This window comes from Chanodichthys erythropterus, chromosome 20 (genome assembly GCF_024489055.1).
Source record: "Chanodichthys erythropterus isolate Z2021 chromosome 20, ASM2448905v1, whole genome shotgun sequence".
NCBI classification, from domain to species: Eukaryota; Metazoa; Chordata; class Actinopteri; order Cypriniformes; family Xenocyprididae; genus Chanodichthys; species Chanodichthys erythropterus.
The window spans coordinates 11966464-11984510 of NC_090240.1; the positions used below are offsets into that span (position 1 = coordinate 11966464).

An 18047-nucleotide genomic window follows, 5' to 3' on the forward strand; every position below is an offset into this window, starting at 1 on the left:
CTCACCGCCATGTCATCCAAGATGTTCATGGTCTTTCTTTAGTCAGTCGAAAAAAAAATTAAGTTTTTTGAGGAAAACATTCCAGGATTTTTCTCCATATACTGGATTTCAATGGCTGCCAACAGGTTGAAGGTCCAAATTGCAGTTTCAGTGCAGCTTCAAATGGGCTTTAAACGATACCAGACGAGGATTAAGAGTCTTATCTAGCAAAATGATCAGTCATTTTCGAAAAAATACAACCGTTTATGCTTTATAAACAAAATATTGCCTTGAACATACTTCCCGTTTCCACATTCTTCATAACACTTACACTGAATGTCCTACACCTTCCCTTTTCAACTTACGGGAAAAAACGAAACTGGCGCCGCGTTCATTCCGTAAGTAGAATAGGAAAGGCGTAGGACATACGGTGTAAGCGTTTTGAAGAATGCGGAAATGGAAGTACGTTCAAGGTGATATTTTGTGTTTATAAAGCATAAACGGTTGTATTTTTTTTTTAAATGACCGATCGTTTCACTAGATAAGACTCTTATTCCTCGTCTGGTAACGTTTAAAGCCCTTTGAAGTTGAACTGAAACTGTAATTTTGACCTTCAACCGTCTGGAGGCCATTGAAGTCCACTATATGGAGAATAATCCTGGAATGTTTTCCTTAAAAACCTTAATTTCTTTTTGACTGACGAAAGACATAAGCATCTTGGATGACATGTGGGTGAGTAAATTATCAGGAAACGTTTATTTAAAAGTGGACTAATCCTTTCAAACTGGCAACTGTGAATAGTATGAGAGCAATAATATTAGAGAAGTAAAGTTCTGAAAAGTGTGTTACCTTCTTCCAATCTTTGAAGAAGTTCTTTCTAAATATGTCTTTAGTTGTATACTCATGGTCAAGCATTTTTGCATAAAACGTAGCCACTTCCTCTGCACCAGGGCTCAGTTTCATGGCCTTTCCTGTGAAACACAGGAAACCACACTATACATGTGTCACGATCATGTTTAATTTAATTTACTGTTTTGCCTAAGTTCTAGTTCATTGTTTGTTTCTATAGTTTCTAATTAGTCTCGGGCTTGTTCTGCTGATCTTCTCAGTGTACATTAATCCCTCAGTTCTTTGCTCATTGTCGTTAACGGTATATGTGTAGTGTGTTTGGAGTTCTTGGAGTTCATTAAAGTATCTGTATTTCCTTGTTCATTCTGCATCATGCATCTTCTTCAGATTTATCTACACAGCACGTGACAGAATGACAAACCAACAAAACAAAACGAGTGAGAAAAGAAAGAAAATGGACCTAGCAGCAGTTTGACTTCTCATTATGCAGGGAGATCGCTCCCTTGAGTGCCAAACTAGGGAGTTTTTGGACTTAAATATACCCAGATAACTGCCCCTGAACCTTTTACTACGTCAGACTTAAAAACTCGATAAAAATTAAGTTATCCGGGGAAGGCCCTTCAGGGAATCTTTGTGAATATGTTGAGTGGATGTTGGTACAGTGTGGATCACCATTCACCCTCAGCCTCACAGACGAGGACAACACCAGCCCCATTCGGACCCAAAGCCTGGCCAGCCTTCAGCCATACCCACACTCCACCACCCTGGGTCTTTGTCACCTTGGTCCCGCCTGGGTCTCCTCTGTTGGTCGGGCTCCTGGTTCCATCCTGGCTCCTGCCTTCATTGATTTCATTGTGTGGCTTAAGCCCCGGGTATACTTCGGCCGTCAGTGTTCGTGCAAACCCCATCCACGTGCAGCCTAAATTTCGAGACCGCACGGATGGTGCGCGTGCAACAGGGCATGCTCAAGCAGGACAGAAGAGTCCACAAGGTGGCAATATGCACAGTACTGAACACAGTGCGCAGTCGTCGAACAAGAGTGTGTAAAGAGCAATTCAAAAACAAGACGAGTAAACTCAGAAGCATGCCATCTCCATGGGTTTTTGATTCCTGTTCTCTTGGTGTATCTTCTGAACTATGTTGCAATGGTGGATGCACTATTTTTCTTCTCCAATCCTGCCCAGCGAATGTCCCGTTGATGACACAATGTCTGGTAAAGAGTATAGAAAAATTGTACTGCGCATTTGTCTAACTCTGTCATCTGCGCGCATTTGTGGTTTAGTGTACTTTGAAAGATGCGGCTGCGCATGAGAAGCATCCAGCCTCGGAAAGTAAAGTATACCCGGGGCTTTAGTCCTTCGTCACCGTTTGGGTCCTCCCTTCATTTTCTCCTCCCTATATCATCTTCGCCTTGGTGTTCCTTTATGCCAGGCCCTCCACATTCCCGTCTGGTTCTGCACCCGCATCTTTGCAGTGCGGGGGTTGACGATCATATTCTATTTAGTTTAGTTTTCTTTGCCACTATTTTTCCTGAGATCAGTTTCCTCAGTTCTTTGTTCATCGTTGTTAATGGTATAGGTATAGGTTAGTGTGTTTTGAGTTCTTGGAGTTCATTAAATTATCTGTATTTCCTCATTCACGTTCAGCCATGACAACACGCTGACTGAATTTTACCAATATTTTTGACTGCTATTTATTTTTACTTTTCGAATTAATTGGTAACCTTTTTTTAAAAAAAAAATACCAGGTAAACTGATAAAAGAAGGGTCGGTAAAAAATAGTACCCAAAAACAAAGCACTAAACATTAAATTTTTAATAGACAGATTTTACCTTTCATGTAATGTAGTGTTTTGTAGTTGTTTGTGAATGTAAAAGGTCTGAAAAGTTTTAATGATCAAAGTGCATGATAAATGGAGTTTTTGACTAGAAGAAAGAAACGATTCTGAACTGCCATAAACGAGTCATCAGTAACTCCAGTCTTAATTCCTGCATGAACCTTCATAGGTTTGTAACACATTTGCATAATGTCAGCCTATGCTCTCCACTGGCTGACCACGAACAACGTCTACTTTGCCCCACCCTCAAACACTATAGTTGTAGCTGAGGCCTGGAAGAGTTTGGTTTGTGTTGTTGACATGTTGAGAAGACACTGTTTTCTGTGCTGCGAATCCACTTTGATGCATTTCTAAAGGATGAGCACTCGGCCTGGAATTGATACAGAAAAAGCGACTATCGTTACTGTTTATATCACCGTGTATCAAGTGCTGAGGAAACCTCAGATGCTGAAATTCAGATATGTTAATGGCATTTCGTTTCCGACACATGCTGTAAGCAGTAGATCAATCAGATGAGTAGACTCTCGGAAAGGAGAGATTTAGAGAGACTGAATCCTTTATTAAACCGCTTAGACACTATGAGAAAACAGGTGAATATGCAATGTATATTATGAGAGTATTGTGTGTTTTTTATTTTATTTATTTTTTTACCTTAGATGCATGTAAACTTATTGTAGGAGACTTCCAAAACAAAATTAGGAACCTTTAAAATAGCAGAACAGGGGCACTTTAAAAACATTATTGTATTAGCTGTAAAAAATAAATAAATTGGTCAATCTCTAATTATTTTAGGCTAGTATTGCATAGTATTTGATAGGGGTGTGACGAGATCTCATGTAATCTCGTGAAATAAAAAACATTTAATTCAGTTGGATAACGTCGCTGCCGCTCCCTATTCAGAGTACGCGCGATCGTGAAAGTGAAAAGTAAACGCTAGCGCGTATTCAAACGCAATGTCAATATCCCTCATTTGAAAGCGGCTCCCAGATGCATGCAAATATCTTCCAATATGAAAGCTATCTTAGGCTGGGCTGTGTAGTTGTAAGCATCTCTTGCACTTATTGATTGCACTTAAGACTAAAAGAAAACTTGTTTATTTTAATGGTAACACTTTAAAATAAGGTTTCATTAGTTAAAGTTAGTTAACGTTACATGAACTAAGGAAGAAAAATACTTCTACACCATTTTAGTTAATGTTAATTTCAACATTTACTAATACATTGTTAAAATCAAAAGTTGTATTTGTTAACATTACTTAATGCACTATCATGAACTAATCATGAATGACTATTTTTATGTTTAACTAACATTAACAAAGATTAATAAATACTGTAGCAAAGATATTGCTCATTGTTGATGTTGGTTAATACATTAATGTTAATAAATGAGACCTTATTGTAAAGTTTTTCCATTTTTATTTATACTTCTGATCATATATTTCTATGATCAATTTGTTGGAAGGGAGTTCAGTTAGGAGGTTGTAGAAGATCATAAATCATGTACAGTAAGGTCTGAAGAGACTGAAAATCATACAGGAGAGAAGCCAGTTTGCGTCAAAAAGTTTTACAGTGCTTGAATATTGTTGTCTTTTACTGTATATAATTCACACTCAGAAAGTAGAAATGAAATGAAATTCATCATAAGATGATTAGTTAAAACATTTCAAATACACCTGCAGATTATTTTTCTAATGTATTTCATTTTTGAAGATTTCTTAAAAATAGTGTGTAAAAATCTCGTCTCGTTCTCGTGAACTCAATCTCGTGTCTGGTCTAGTCTCGTGAGCTACCTGTCTCGTCACACCCTGAGTATTTGAGTAGAACATGATAGAAGACAGATAGCAGTTGGTGGGATCAAAAGCCAACACTCCTCACCATCATAATAAAACCTGATATGGCCTGGCAGGGGTTCATATGGCGGTGGGAACACAGGACCTTTATGTTCCAGAAACTTCCATTTGGAGCCATCTGTGTATCTCTCCTCTTCCCACCTAGTAGCAGAGGTAGAGAAAGACAGATATTGCATAAAAGACAAAGGAGGCGACATTTAAAGATAAGTACAAATTTGTCTCAATTAGGTCTCACCATTTCCACTTCTCCTCTGGCTCGTTTTTGACTTTCTTTTTCCCTCCAGTGGTGACTTTCTTTTCCTCTTTTGTCCGCTTCTTTGGTTTCCTTTCCTGGTTCAATGAAATATGACCTCAGTAACAGTCCAAAGCCAAAGTGAAGGTGTACATTGTTCAAAAGAGTGATGTTTACCTCCCTCTCCTCATAATCACTTTCATCTTCCTGTTTACGTTTCTTCACCTTCTTCTCATTCTCCACTTTTACCTTTTTGGGGTTGTGTTTATATCTGCTTTATAAAAAGAAATCACTATGGTTTTACATGCCATATGCTGAGGATCATGGGAACAGATTTTTTTGCACATACTCATCTTCATCCCGCTCTCTCTTGAGTGACTTCTCATGTTTGATGGAGTGATGATAGCCATTATCCTCTTCCACTTTAACTGACGGTGGGCTGAAACAAGAGACGTTATTTTTACAACATTTTTAGTTTTGATTACATGTTCAATTAACTGTTCAGCAGTTTATGTTGGTTTATATATAAAATAATACACAATTTATATTTTACAATGTGGAAATCGAAACATTGTGACTTACAAATGATGGACATCGCTGTCTTGGCTTACAAAACCGTTCTCTTTATCTCGATATTTCCCATCAGAACTATGGAACTTTGCAAGAAAACAAAAACACACCCAATATAAGATTCATAAACAAATAAAGAATGTTCAAATACTTAGAGACACAAGGTCATATTTCATTCATTATATTTTGTAACTCTCTGTATGGCACAACCTTTTCTTCTTTTTGCTTTTCTTTGCGCTTAAGTTGCTCTTTTTCTTTCTCTCTGTGCTTCTTCTCTGAAGACCTTCTGTGTTCACTGTAAAACAAATGGAAAAAGCTAAGATTTCCCTTTAGGACAATAGATAAAAGAATCAACAATGAATATTGCCCTCCAAACAGCATGCCAGCAACTACAGCAGATCAATATTCCAAAGCCTGAAAATAGTATATAATCATCTGCTATATGTGAAAGTACAGGGAATGGGTTGTAAACAATGTTAGAATTATTTCTGCCTTAAAATCAATGTCAAAATAAAGAAAAAAAATCACCTGTTGCCATTCTTTGAGTTGTCTCGCTCTCTCTTGTGTTCTCTGTCTTTATGTTTATCCTTGTGCTTGTGTGAATCTGAGTCAAAAACAATAGTTTTATAAAAACTTCCCAGCTTTAGATTTAGATATGTCATACATCTGAATGAAATTCATAGTAATCCATTTGAATACATTTTAAAATAAAATAAAAAATTAGTAATGTGATCAATTTTAACTCCTCAAATCTATGAGATATGCAATTACTTGATGTTGTGTCATTGCATAAATACATAAAAAAGTACCACAATAGTACCTTGTTGTACCATGTAAAAACCATACTATATGAATATGGTAATGGATTATGTTGGCATACTGTAACTGCTTTTATGCTAATGAACCATTAAAGATCTTTTAGGAAATATGTAAAACATGATGATACACTAAATTATGAAGCCAATCCTATGATTCTGAATGGGGTTTGTTTACCAGCTCACAAAACTCAAAAGACACAATCTCATTCTTATAAGAGTGAAATGTCATTATAGGAATAGATCAACATATTAATCTCTTAAATTTACTTTAAAATTAGCATACTTCCCAAAAAAATAAATAAAGACAAATATGAGCAAAATGAAATGGATCAAATGTGTGTTTTTTTGAAGCTCCTCTACACCAGAGCCACTAAAAAACAGTTATACCAGTACGCTGGGCATACTTTGATCTCGTCACGTGGTTCATGGAGCTCTCAATAGTTTCAAACAACTCTACACTGTCAATCTGAATGGGTTTAAGCAGGATAGACAGCAGTTTTAATATATTTGCAGAAATTTCTGGCCAATATTAACACATAATGTGCACTGATTACTATACTGATTACTACGTTATACAGTAGCATTTTATTCTGGGGAAAGGTAAAGTCACAACCTCAATATGTTTTTCTTGAGTTCAGGTATTAGTGATCAAAAGTGACCGAACACCTTAAGTGAAACTTTTTATCTTTTTGGTACTAAATAATATTTGTGTAATAATTATGATCCATTCAATGCAAAGAGGCAAATTAGAAGCAACTGGTGGCCAGAAAAATAATATTTATATGTTATGCCTCTTTAATAAATATACATGTATATAACTCTAGTCTAGTTGCTCAAAAGAGTATTGCCAGTCATAATTGCTTACTTATTTTATATATATATATATATATATATATATATATATATATATATATATATATATATATATATATATATATATATATATATATATATATATATATATATATATATATATATATATATATATATATATATATATATATATATATATATATATATATATATATATATATATATATATATATATATATATATATATATATATATATATATATATATATATATATATATATATATATATTGCATTTTAATATATTTTTAGTCATTATCAAACACTAGATTGCTGTTTACTTTTTTTATTGTTAAGTTTAAAAGATTTATCCTAATTTTATGATACTCACAGCATAAACAACAAGTGAATATTAATGAATGCAAGCAAATACTGAATTTAATCCAAGAAAGAAGTTTAAAAGTTTTACAAAAAAGAAAAAACAAGGCAACCAATTGCATCAATGAAACTCTTTATTATATAATATATCCAATGAGGCTCTAGATAAGTTATTTTTTGAATGGACAGTCATCATAGAAACATATTATAGCTCCCACAGAGAGAGAAATATTTGCAGAAAGACTAAAAACTGTTAAAATATGACAACTAGGCATCTGGTTATGGTAGATATTGAAGTGTTGCTCACGTTATCTGACTGCAATTACAGTCTAACTATCTATTATCCAATGATAAACATTAACTATAATGTGATTCATAAAATACCACTACTGGCTGGATTATTGAGAGGTCAACTAATGCATTAAAATGTAAAAAAATGCAGTAATTTCATCAACTTGCCAGCGGGTGTTCAGTGGTTCAGTGCTAGAACTATTGGTTGCTTGGAACTATTGGTTGCTCCACAACATGCGTTACTTCCGGTGTGACAACTTTGTTTTTCAATGGCTCTATACACTTAAAGGGATAGTTCACCCAAAAATGAAAATTTGATGTTTATCTGTTTACCCCCAGGGCATCCAAGATGTAGGTGACTTTGTTTCTTCAGTAGAACACAAATGATGATTTTTAACTCCAACTGTTGCGGTCTGTCAGTCGTATAATGCATGCCAATGGGAACTTCGTCTATGAGAGCAAAAAAAAAAAAAACATGCACAAACAAATCCAAATTAAACCCTGCGGCTTGTGACGACACATTGATGTCCTAAGACACGGAACGATTGGTTTGTGTGAGAAACTGAACAGTATTTATATAATACTATGTCCAACTGCCTTGGGCATCCGGTGTGTGAGGTCTAAATGCACTCTGATGCCGGAAGTGATCTCTGGCACTCATTGACATATACACACACAAGATCACTTCCGGCATCAGAGTGCATTCAGACCTCACACACCGGATGCTCAAGGCAGTTGGACATAATGGTGTATTAGAGGTAAAAATTATATAAATACTGTTCGGTTTCTCACACAAACCAATCGTTTCGTGTCTTAGGACATCAATGTGTCGTCACGAGCTGCAGGGTTTTATTTGGATTTGTCTGTGCATGTTTTTTTTACTCTTATAGATGGAGTTCCCATTGACATGCATTATACAGCTGACAGACCGCAACGGTTGGAGTTAAAAATCATCATTTGTTTTCTACCGAAGAAACAAAGTCACCAACATTTTGGATGCCCTGGGGGTAAGCAGATAAACATCACAGCCTCTGATTGGTGCCTACTCAGTAGTTTGCCCAGACTTGTTGAGTTCAGAACAGATGTTAAGTTTTGGTGTTGGTTTTAGTAGCTTAGGCTAAATAGTTTACCAATTTAACATTATTGAAAACTATTCTACTGAGCAGCAGCCCCCTATATTTATGATTAAGGAGCAAATGATTAATTAGTTAGAATATAGTTGCTATGAATACAGCTGCCATCAGTAGTCTTCTTATGAATGACTTGTTTGTCATTGAGTCAGTGTTGCTGATGCAAAGTAGGCCCTTCGTTACCAAACACCAAGTAACTAAATTAGGATACAATTATGAGTCATTCGCAAACATTATCCTGTTGGTTACTTTAAAACTAACCTTCATCTGGGAGATCACAGGGATATGTGAATATTTGATCTGTTAAAGCCACAATATGTACATTTTCGCCACTAGAGGTCGCTTATTCAGTCGCTTATCCTTGATTTTGTGGAATCATGGGAGGTGTTGTCTTCACGTCTACAGCCGTTGGAAAAGAATCGGGATGGGACTCGGTCAGAAATTGTGTTCATGGATGAGATTAACGTTACCAAGTGATGTTGGAGCTGAAAGAGACTGCTGGAGCGAATGTTAATGAGAGACGAGCATGACACATGCCTCGAGAGCAGCAGAACTTTTATTATGCCACAGTCGCTGCTTCCGCTTTTTTTCAGGCTAGCGTATGTGGAGTAACACAGCTCTGTTTATCATATTAGATACATTTGTATGTTGAAAGTTGTTATAATGCTACTCTGCGTTCACTTGGCAGCTGCTATGAGACACTTGTTGCACACTGCAGTAAGCTAGATCGATATTCCTCAGATGAGGAATATAATGCGTCTTTGATGTTTCCATGGTTTCTACTAAATAAAACCGGAAATTGATGGTATGATGTCATTGATAGGCGACGCACAGACATGGGCTGTGTCCTGTTTAATAATTGCTTATTTCTCTGGATTTAAAGGATTAGTTCACTTTTAAATAAACTTTTCCTGATAATTTACTCACCCCCATGTCATCCAAGATGTCCATGTCTTTCTTTCTTCAGTCGAAAAGAAATTAAAGTTTTTGATGAAAACATTCCAGGATTTTTCTCCTTATAGTAGACTTGAATGGGCACCAAACGGTTGAGGGTCAAAATTAGTTTCACTGCAGCTTTAAATTGTTCTATATGATCCCAGATGAGAAATAAGGGTCTTATCTAGTGAAACCATTGCTCATTTTCTGAAAAGAAATTGAAAATTATTTAAGTTTTAACCTTAAATGCTCATCTTGAACTGGCTCTCTTCTTCTTCTATATTAGAATTTCAGCAGTGTAGACACTGCTAAGTGTATTACTGCCCTTCACAGGCCAAAGTTTGAACTAATTGTTATATACTATTGAACTAGCATATTGCATATAAAAATGAGTTCAAACTTTGGCCTGTGGAGGGCAGTAATACACTTAGCAGTGTCTACACTGCTGGAATTCGAATAGAGAAGAAGAAGAAGAGAGCTAGTTCAAGATGAACATTTCTGGTTAAAACTTATATAATTTTCAATTTTTTTCAGAAAATGAGCTGGTTTCACTAGATAAGACCCTTATTTCTCATCTGGGATTGTTTTGAACAATTCGAAGCTGCAGTGAAGCTAATTATGACCTTCAACCGTTTGGTGCCCATTCAAGTCTACTATAAGGAGAATAATCCTGGAATGTTTTCATCAAAAACTTTAATTTCTTTTCGACCGAAGAAAGAAAGACATGGACATCTTGGATGACATGGGAGTGAGTAAATTATCAGGAAAAGTTTATTTAAAAGTGAACTAAACCTTTAATAATTCTTGGAAACATTTGGGATAAAGTACACAAGTCAACAAAATATATACCATTGTTCTAGAGGTTTTTAAATATTTTAATCCAAAAATCCTATTGTACATATTGTCCCTTTAACAGGTTGCATGTCAGATTTATTGCATGACTCAGGCATTGTAAAAAGTCCCATGTAAAAGTATTTTTTAGTATTTTCAAAATACAAAAATACAGTAGTTTATTTTGATACATGGTGTGGCTGCTGTATTTTGTAGTTTATTTTGATACATTTAAAATTAAAGGTATTTGGTATTTCATTTTAAAATACATTTTGATGTATTTTTGCCCAACCCTGATTATAGCATCATTAAGAGAAGGTTTAGCAGTTGGGTGGGCTTGGGCATTCATTATGATAGAGCTTATAGTTATAGTGAAGGGTATGGTTAGTGGTTGGAGCGGGTTACGCTATCGACAGCACTACCATAACTTCTGGTCTGACACTGCTATCCTCAGACTGCTGAGACATGTGGTTCTGCAGTTATATCTTAATCTTGCCGGCTAGAAATCAAACTGGAACTCAAATTGACAAATAGATCAACTTGTATAAAAGAGAAGCAAATAAAAAGGTGTTTTTTATTGGTTTAAATTTGAAAATGGGCAGAGTATGTAGGTTTATGAGTGCCTTCAAACTGATCTGATAGCATCATTGTACCTCCACAATTATGTGTTTGTGTGGGTTTGGCAGAAAGTAATGTTTAGAAAGTAATATCAGTGTACATGAGAGCGAGATAAGAAAAAGCTACAATGACACACACATATCACATTAACACACTACATTTCAAGAAAATGTGGTATTGCCATTGTATAATGAGCATATATATATAATATATATATATATACCATGGTAGCAAATTGCCAGTACTTTATGTTAATGTTGCTACCATAAACATAGTTAGTTATTGCTAGTGTAAAATAACTAATGTTATCAGGAGGACCACTGTCACGTAAAAATAAATTACATGAAAATGGCAAAAAGATAGTAAAAGCTTCTTTAGTATTATGTTTTTACAGTAACAACTGTGGTAACTACGGTATTTTTGTGGTTGTTATGGTGAGCGAGTTGTCTGTTACATGAGTTATTGCTGCTCATATTCAGAGAAAAGAAAATGGCGCAGAGACTAAGTCCTCACGCATCCTTTCCCCACTTTCAGCGGCCAAATTCAGCCCGTTACCCTTCAAAATGCACACGATGACAGTCATTCTCCGCTAATCGATCTACTACTCTGTGTGAATGTGATATCAGTGTGAGGCATTTCAGGTGTCAAGTGTGGTTTTACAGGGCTGTTTCTGAACAATAAACAGCAGAGAGCGCGTCTGACGGGACTTAGTCTCTGACGCCATTTCTGCTACATCTCACTGTAACTCTCATCACCTGTAAATCAACACTTACTATAGTCCAGAGACCCGGATTCCATCTGAAACACATATTTATACAGCATTTAAAGATATTGCGTTGCATTTCAATAACAAAAACGCATGCAGTTAGAAGATATTCGCGCATAAAGTTGGCGTTGCGCGAATATAAATATGTTCCATGTACAATCTTAACTTTTCGTTTGTAAAGTTTACTGCAATAATCTACAATTTCATTGTATATAAATCCAGATATGCCCTGCGAGAATAGTTTAATATGGAGAACATGTTCGAAATTGATACCTGATGGTGTTTATGTGCGTGATCTCCGCTCATGTTGAGACTCTGATGATGAAGAATGTGATGATGAAGGTATTATCTAGAAATGACAAAGATGCCGGTATTTTAAAAGCTGTGACAAAATGATCAGAGTTCGGTCGTCGAGAAACAAGTCTGAGTCTATCGCTACTACGCATGCGCTGCTTGTGTTTGAAAAACACCGAGTACACACTGGATTTTGAACACTCAACTACTAAGACCACAACATTATATGCAAACTCTAAACTTATCTTCTCCACACACCTCAAGTTAAGATCTAAAGGCAGTTTTATCAAGTTAATTTATCATGTATTACGTCTAGGTCTTATGAAACTTCATGTGTTGAGAAGAATGGTGTTGTAAGAATTTCTTTTCTTTAGAAGTCATTTTCTGTTCAAACATCTAGCTCAAAATCCCCCTAAATTACAGATTACCTCTAAACTAAAATTTCACTATTATAGGGGTCCAAGCACAAAGGTGAAGAAGAATTCCAATATCATGTGCTGCCTCAGTATTTTATGTGCAGGCAGGGTTAAACAAAACATTGCTTTATTTTATTGTTGCTGAAGCTTATATTTACATTATATATTTTTTTTATTTTTGCATGATTCCAGAGATTCCATTTTCATAAATGTTCATTAAAACTGATTTTTGACATGATAATGAAAAGTTTAACTGGGTATTACTAATAAAGTTATAAAGTAAACAGGTAACCTGGTTATAAAGTAAACAATTATGAATATATTGCTGAATTCAGTTAATTAATAATTAATTCAGTCGTAATTATGACACACATTATATGCATTATTGTCGGACATTAATTCATTGGGAAATGGTCCTTTAGTTTATCCTTTAGTAATCTAGGCATCTGAACCTAATAAAAAGTGGTTCTTTGAAAATAGTCCTTTAAAAATGATTAGGGGCCAAGCACTGAAGGTGCGTAGGCATCTATTGTAATTGCTGGGAGTCTACTCTGGCAGCCCATAGAAGTTTAGAAAATTTGCACATAGATAGAAAACTTTTTGTTTATTTTTTACCTGTCCACGCCACAAGTGTTGCTGGTTTTGTTGCTAAACTACATATATTCTATTCCATGCACTTTGTTGGATGTGAAGTTGCACCAGACTAACTATATTACACACACAGATAGAAGACAGTCTGAACATTCACCATAGCAAATTTGGAGTCTCTAACTTAATCCCTATAGCGCCACCAACTGTCCAAATTTGCACTCTCGTTTATGCTACTAACATTTGAACTGTAAGGGCTAGAAACAAAATTTTCATCTCATTCCTTGGCTCAAGACGATTCGATTGCACCCTATAGCCCTGGGTATACTTTTTTTTTTACGCATATGCTAGTGTAGTCGAATGCACAGCCTTGGAAAGTATACTTCATTTGACTCGTACGCATACACAGGCGTTCGACGCATGTGCAGTTTTGAGCAATCTCTCGCCACGAGTCACAACCCATGTACAAATTTTGTACAAATGAGGGTAACCTCTTCCCACAATCTCTCGTCTATGTAGGCCTCCATTGTCACTGTAGCTTGCATGGGTTCCGGTCTGTTCTGTTTATGCAGTTTTGACTACCTTGTGAATCAACGCCCCCAGGTCACGATTGCCACCTTGTGGATAAACTAATTACTGCAAAAAAGTTTAAATGTGCATGTGCGACCTGCGCATACAAATTCGTGCAGTTACAAAAATATGGAGGTGTGTATATCTTCTGATGACGAAATTCGTGTCACGCGTAAAAAGTGAACTATACTTTGGGCTTATGACAATTTTCCGTCATGAAAATATTTCCGCCATTTTGAATTTTCTGAAAAAACCTTTTTGAAGCTCTAGGCCGTTGCTCCAATTTTCATGAAAAAATGAACCAGATCATCTTCAGACCATGCAGACAAGTTATGCAAACAGTTATGGAATTCAAGTTGATTTTCAAACTGTTTTTGAAAAACGCACAAACAAATTCTATGTAGCGAAAATAGACTTAAGGCTGTATCTCCTCAACGCTTTTATTATATTTAGACCAAACTTGGCCCATATCATCACCAGCAAGACCTGAGGTTAAATGCTGCGTTTCAGTGAAGCGCCACCTACTGGTCCGGAGACGTGGAAAATGGCTATTTTTGCTTATAACTTCTGAACGGTTTGTTAAAAAAAAATCATAAAAGTGATCTTGTTAGATTCAGGGCATCATGCAGAGTCCAAATGATATAAATATGACAAAAATGAGTAAAAAAAAATGATATCCAATCTTCCCATATCGGCCATTTTGTATTTTGTAGTAAAATGCTATATTTTGCGAATGCATGAACGGATTGTTACGAAACTCGGTATGGGTCATCGGCACAATGTCCTGAAAGAGTATGAGAAGTTTCACACCAGCGGCACCTAGTGGTGAAAACAATTATTTATATGCTTATAACTTTGGATGTGGTAGACTTATTTTCACAGTAGTCATCTCCTTAGATTCCTGAATCCTTGCTGAGTCCAACAATACCAAACATGTTAGGCCTTATGGTTTGTGCAATGTTGTGATCGAAATTAGGAAAAATAGGAAAACATAGCTTGTTAGCTATACGCTATGGCCAAATGTCAACATTTTGATAGTAAGTGGTGAAAAAAATGCAATCAAAGTTGTGCATGGGTCATTTTTTATGTGCTCATAAATATAAATGTCTATAACTCCTAAACAAAATGAGACATTGTCCCAAAATTTGACACTTATGTATGGGCGCACTCTGAGGACACATCTTTTTTTCTTTTTTTTTTGTCTCACTTGATGGTGCTTTAATTGAACAAAACATGAAATTACCACTAACTACAATACAGTATTAATTGCTAAATGACATAAATTGCTATATTTTATGAATGCATTTTATCATTACAAAACTTGAAACGTGCCATTGCACTGTGCCCTGAAGGTACAAGGTCACCTTGTAGTCAAAAGTTATATTGACATTAAAAAAATTTTTAATAGCTTTTGATTAAGCCTATTGTCATGAAACTGGACTTAATATATTCCCTGGGTCACGCCGAGAACATGGATACTAATGTTGCCATATGCCCTGTCCCAATACCCACACTTGCGGTCTTGGCCACACTGAGAGCGTGTATATGTGACAGGAAGTAAGTGCGTAAGATTGTCCCATGTCTTAAAAATGTTCAAGTGCAGTGCCCTTAATGCACACTAAAGCCACACTATCTTGAATATCACTTCTGAGCGGTATTCGAGGCTAAACGTATCCCATCATGCATTATGTTGCCCCGAAATCGCGAGATGTCAAGGAAAACATTCGACTGCAAGTTAATTATATATTACATATAATTTGGTTGTAAAATATAAAGTGTTGCACATTTTGATGCAAAGATGAGAAGGCTATGTGTATTCTGTACATTTGCAACTGCTTCACAACAGTTTTAAAAATGTGTCTTCTGTTAGTTACATAGCGACCACTGAACATACATTTAAAAGTCAATTTTAAAATGCAAAGCATTGAAATTATTTTTTTAAAAAGCTTGCATTTTTTTCAAGACTATAATTGTGTCCCATCGGGTAATCAAATGCTCTACACACACTTGCAGTCTTCACACCTACTTGAACACTTGAGACAAATACAGGAAATACGTCATGTAAGTAGACAAGTGGTCAAGTGCAAAGACCACAAGTGTGGGTATTTGGACAGGGCAATTGTTGGCCAAGCTTCCTGTCCGCCATTTTGATTTTCTTTAAAAACCTACTTTTTCAAACTCCTCCTAGACCATTTGTCTGATTTTCACCAAATCCATGTCAGATCATCTTCAGACCAGGGGTGCGTTTCCCAAAGTGAACTATGGTCGCAAGTTTTTATATAGCGCCACAAAGTTGAGGCATGATGCCAAAATGACACTGAGGCTATATCTCTGCAATGCTTTGGCATATAGAGTGCCCCAGGGATGACGCGTTTTTGTAGGCCAACCCGGAAGTTAGCGCCTCGACTGAAAGCCTATTCATTTTTCCCATAGACTTTTTGGAAAATCGCAGAAAATAAGCTCTGTGTTTAACAAAGGGTTATGACACTTACACGTTGTTTTCTATCAAAATAATCTTTACAAGTTAACACAACATTTATAGATTTTGAAGCCTAAATAAAGTTGTCAGATATAAAAGGCTAACAGTAGGCTATAAACGGACTACAGCACACCATGGTCGCGGATCAACGTTGTCACCACCAAGCGTACTCAAACTTTATTTAGAAAACTCTATTTAAAAACATGCTTGCTGATTATATGTGCTGTGTATGAATACTTATCCACTTTTTCATGAGAAATGCTGTACAAATGTCCTGTTTGTCATGATGACGTCTAAAGTCCCCGCCAAAGTCCCTTTTAGCAATTTGTTAGCAACAGCCGATTTTAAGACACAGTAAAAGTTTCAAAATCACAAGTGGGTTATAACTGGTGTGGTTTATGTCATAGATCAAAACGTGAAAGTATTTAGAGGCTTTGTTAACCACAGACCTTATTTCAGGCGATTTAGCAAAAACCCATTCAAAAAACCCATAGACTTTACGGAGTTGGAACCGGAAGTTCTAAAATGCTAACTCGCTTCCGGGTTTTGCCTACAAAAACGCGTCATCCCTGGGGCACTCTTTTGACACCAAATTTTCATGTGTCATTGTCACCTCACTCTGAACACACATCAATTTGATCACAGCGCCACCTATTGGTATAAAGTGATAAACGATTAACTCATGATTAGTGACTACATTCATGATTTTCAGCCATTTTGCCTAATATGACATAATGGCTGAATCCCAAATGGCACACTTCTATGCATTTTCGGTCTTGTGGACTTACAATGGCTGCTGCATGAGCATGTCCATTAAGTCCACGAGACCATAGGGCATCTCATTCATCATTTTAGGTTTCAGAAGAGTGCTTGCAAGTGCCCCCACTGCGGCCGCTATGCTCCCTCGATGCGCACTTCAGCTGAGCCCGCAAGTTTGCAAGTTACGCAGGGGACTTTACCCGGCAGTCAAATCGGTATTACGTCACGAAAGTGCGGACTCAGAGGAAGACGGTGAGTGTTTAGGGTACCATTTGGGATTCAGCCTATGTCTTTAATTCCTCATTGTTGCAGTCAGTCTGATACTCTCAGCTATGTGGACTTGACTTGTCATGCCTTCTTTGTGCTTGGCCCCATAATTGCTGCTTGCAGCTATATTTATTATTATTACTACATTTTGTAAGTGATGGTAAAAGGAAATATGTTTAAACCAAGCCTGACTTGGTTTAAAAAAAAAAACATAATCAGACAAAACTTATGTTCAGTTTTGTTTTTTTTAAATGCCAAATAAGTTTTATAATATATTTATTTCATGTTTCTACAAATGGTTTCCATTTTGAATTCTCAGAAGAATCTCCTCAGACAACTCCGTTGGTCAGTTACACCAAATTTTGGACGCATCATCTCAAGACCTTCATGACAAGATGTCCCAGACTTGAAAACTGAGTCAAAAATGATATTCTGAGGACAAACAGTTCACATCACATTTTGCCCATAGGGGGTGCTACAACTGAAAAACACTCATAACTCCTGAAACGTATGTTCAAAAATTTTGAAAATCAGTACGAGTCATCTTTGTGGCAAACAAATGAACAATGAACCCACACTAACATACAGAATGCTCTAGACCATCACTAGTGTACAGTTCATTTGTGTAAAATTTGACGAACATATACACTAAGAAAAACCCACTGGAATAAAAAGTATGAAATTATATTTAGCTAGTAGTTGTTTTATTCGACTGCGAAACATCCATGTGGGTTTTCTCTTTCGATATTTCTGTAAACCGCATTGAAGATCATTCATCAT

General features: G+C 36.2%; 1 protein-coding gene across 2 annotated transcripts in view; it reads right to left on the reverse strand.

The window, feature by feature from the left end:
* The window catches only part of top1b (DNA topoisomerase Ib), a 44041-nt gene extending 31826 nt beyond the window's left edge, over positions 1 to 12215 (reverse strand). Inside the window, exons 1-10 of one of the 2 annotated variants that reach the window (XM_067371235.1) lie at positions 12168 to 12215; positions 11902 to 11926; positions 5844 to 5919; positions 5526 to 5610; positions 5328 to 5401; positions 5095 to 5184; positions 4923 to 5016; positions 4749 to 4843; positions 4539 to 4654; positions 829 to 950 (exon numbers count right to left, since the gene is read on the reverse strand). In XM_067371235.1, coding sequence (XP_067227336.1) covers positions 829 to 950; positions 4539 to 4654; positions 4749 to 4843; positions 4923 to 5016; positions 5095 to 5184; positions 5328 to 5401; positions 5526 to 5610; positions 5844 to 5919; positions 11902 to 11926; positions 12168 to 12200 — 810 coding nt within the window. In that variant the 5' untranslated portion in view covers positions 12201 to 12215. Of the gene's footprint in view, positions 1 to 828; positions 951 to 4538; positions 4655 to 4748; positions 4844 to 4922; positions 5020 to 5094; positions 5185 to 5327; positions 5402 to 5525; positions 5611 to 5843; positions 5920 to 11901; positions 11927 to 12167 lie in introns of both variants that reach the window. The other variant, XM_067371236.1, reaches the window with a different exon arrangement.
* Between the last annotated feature and the right edge of the window lie 5832 nt (positions 12216 to 18047).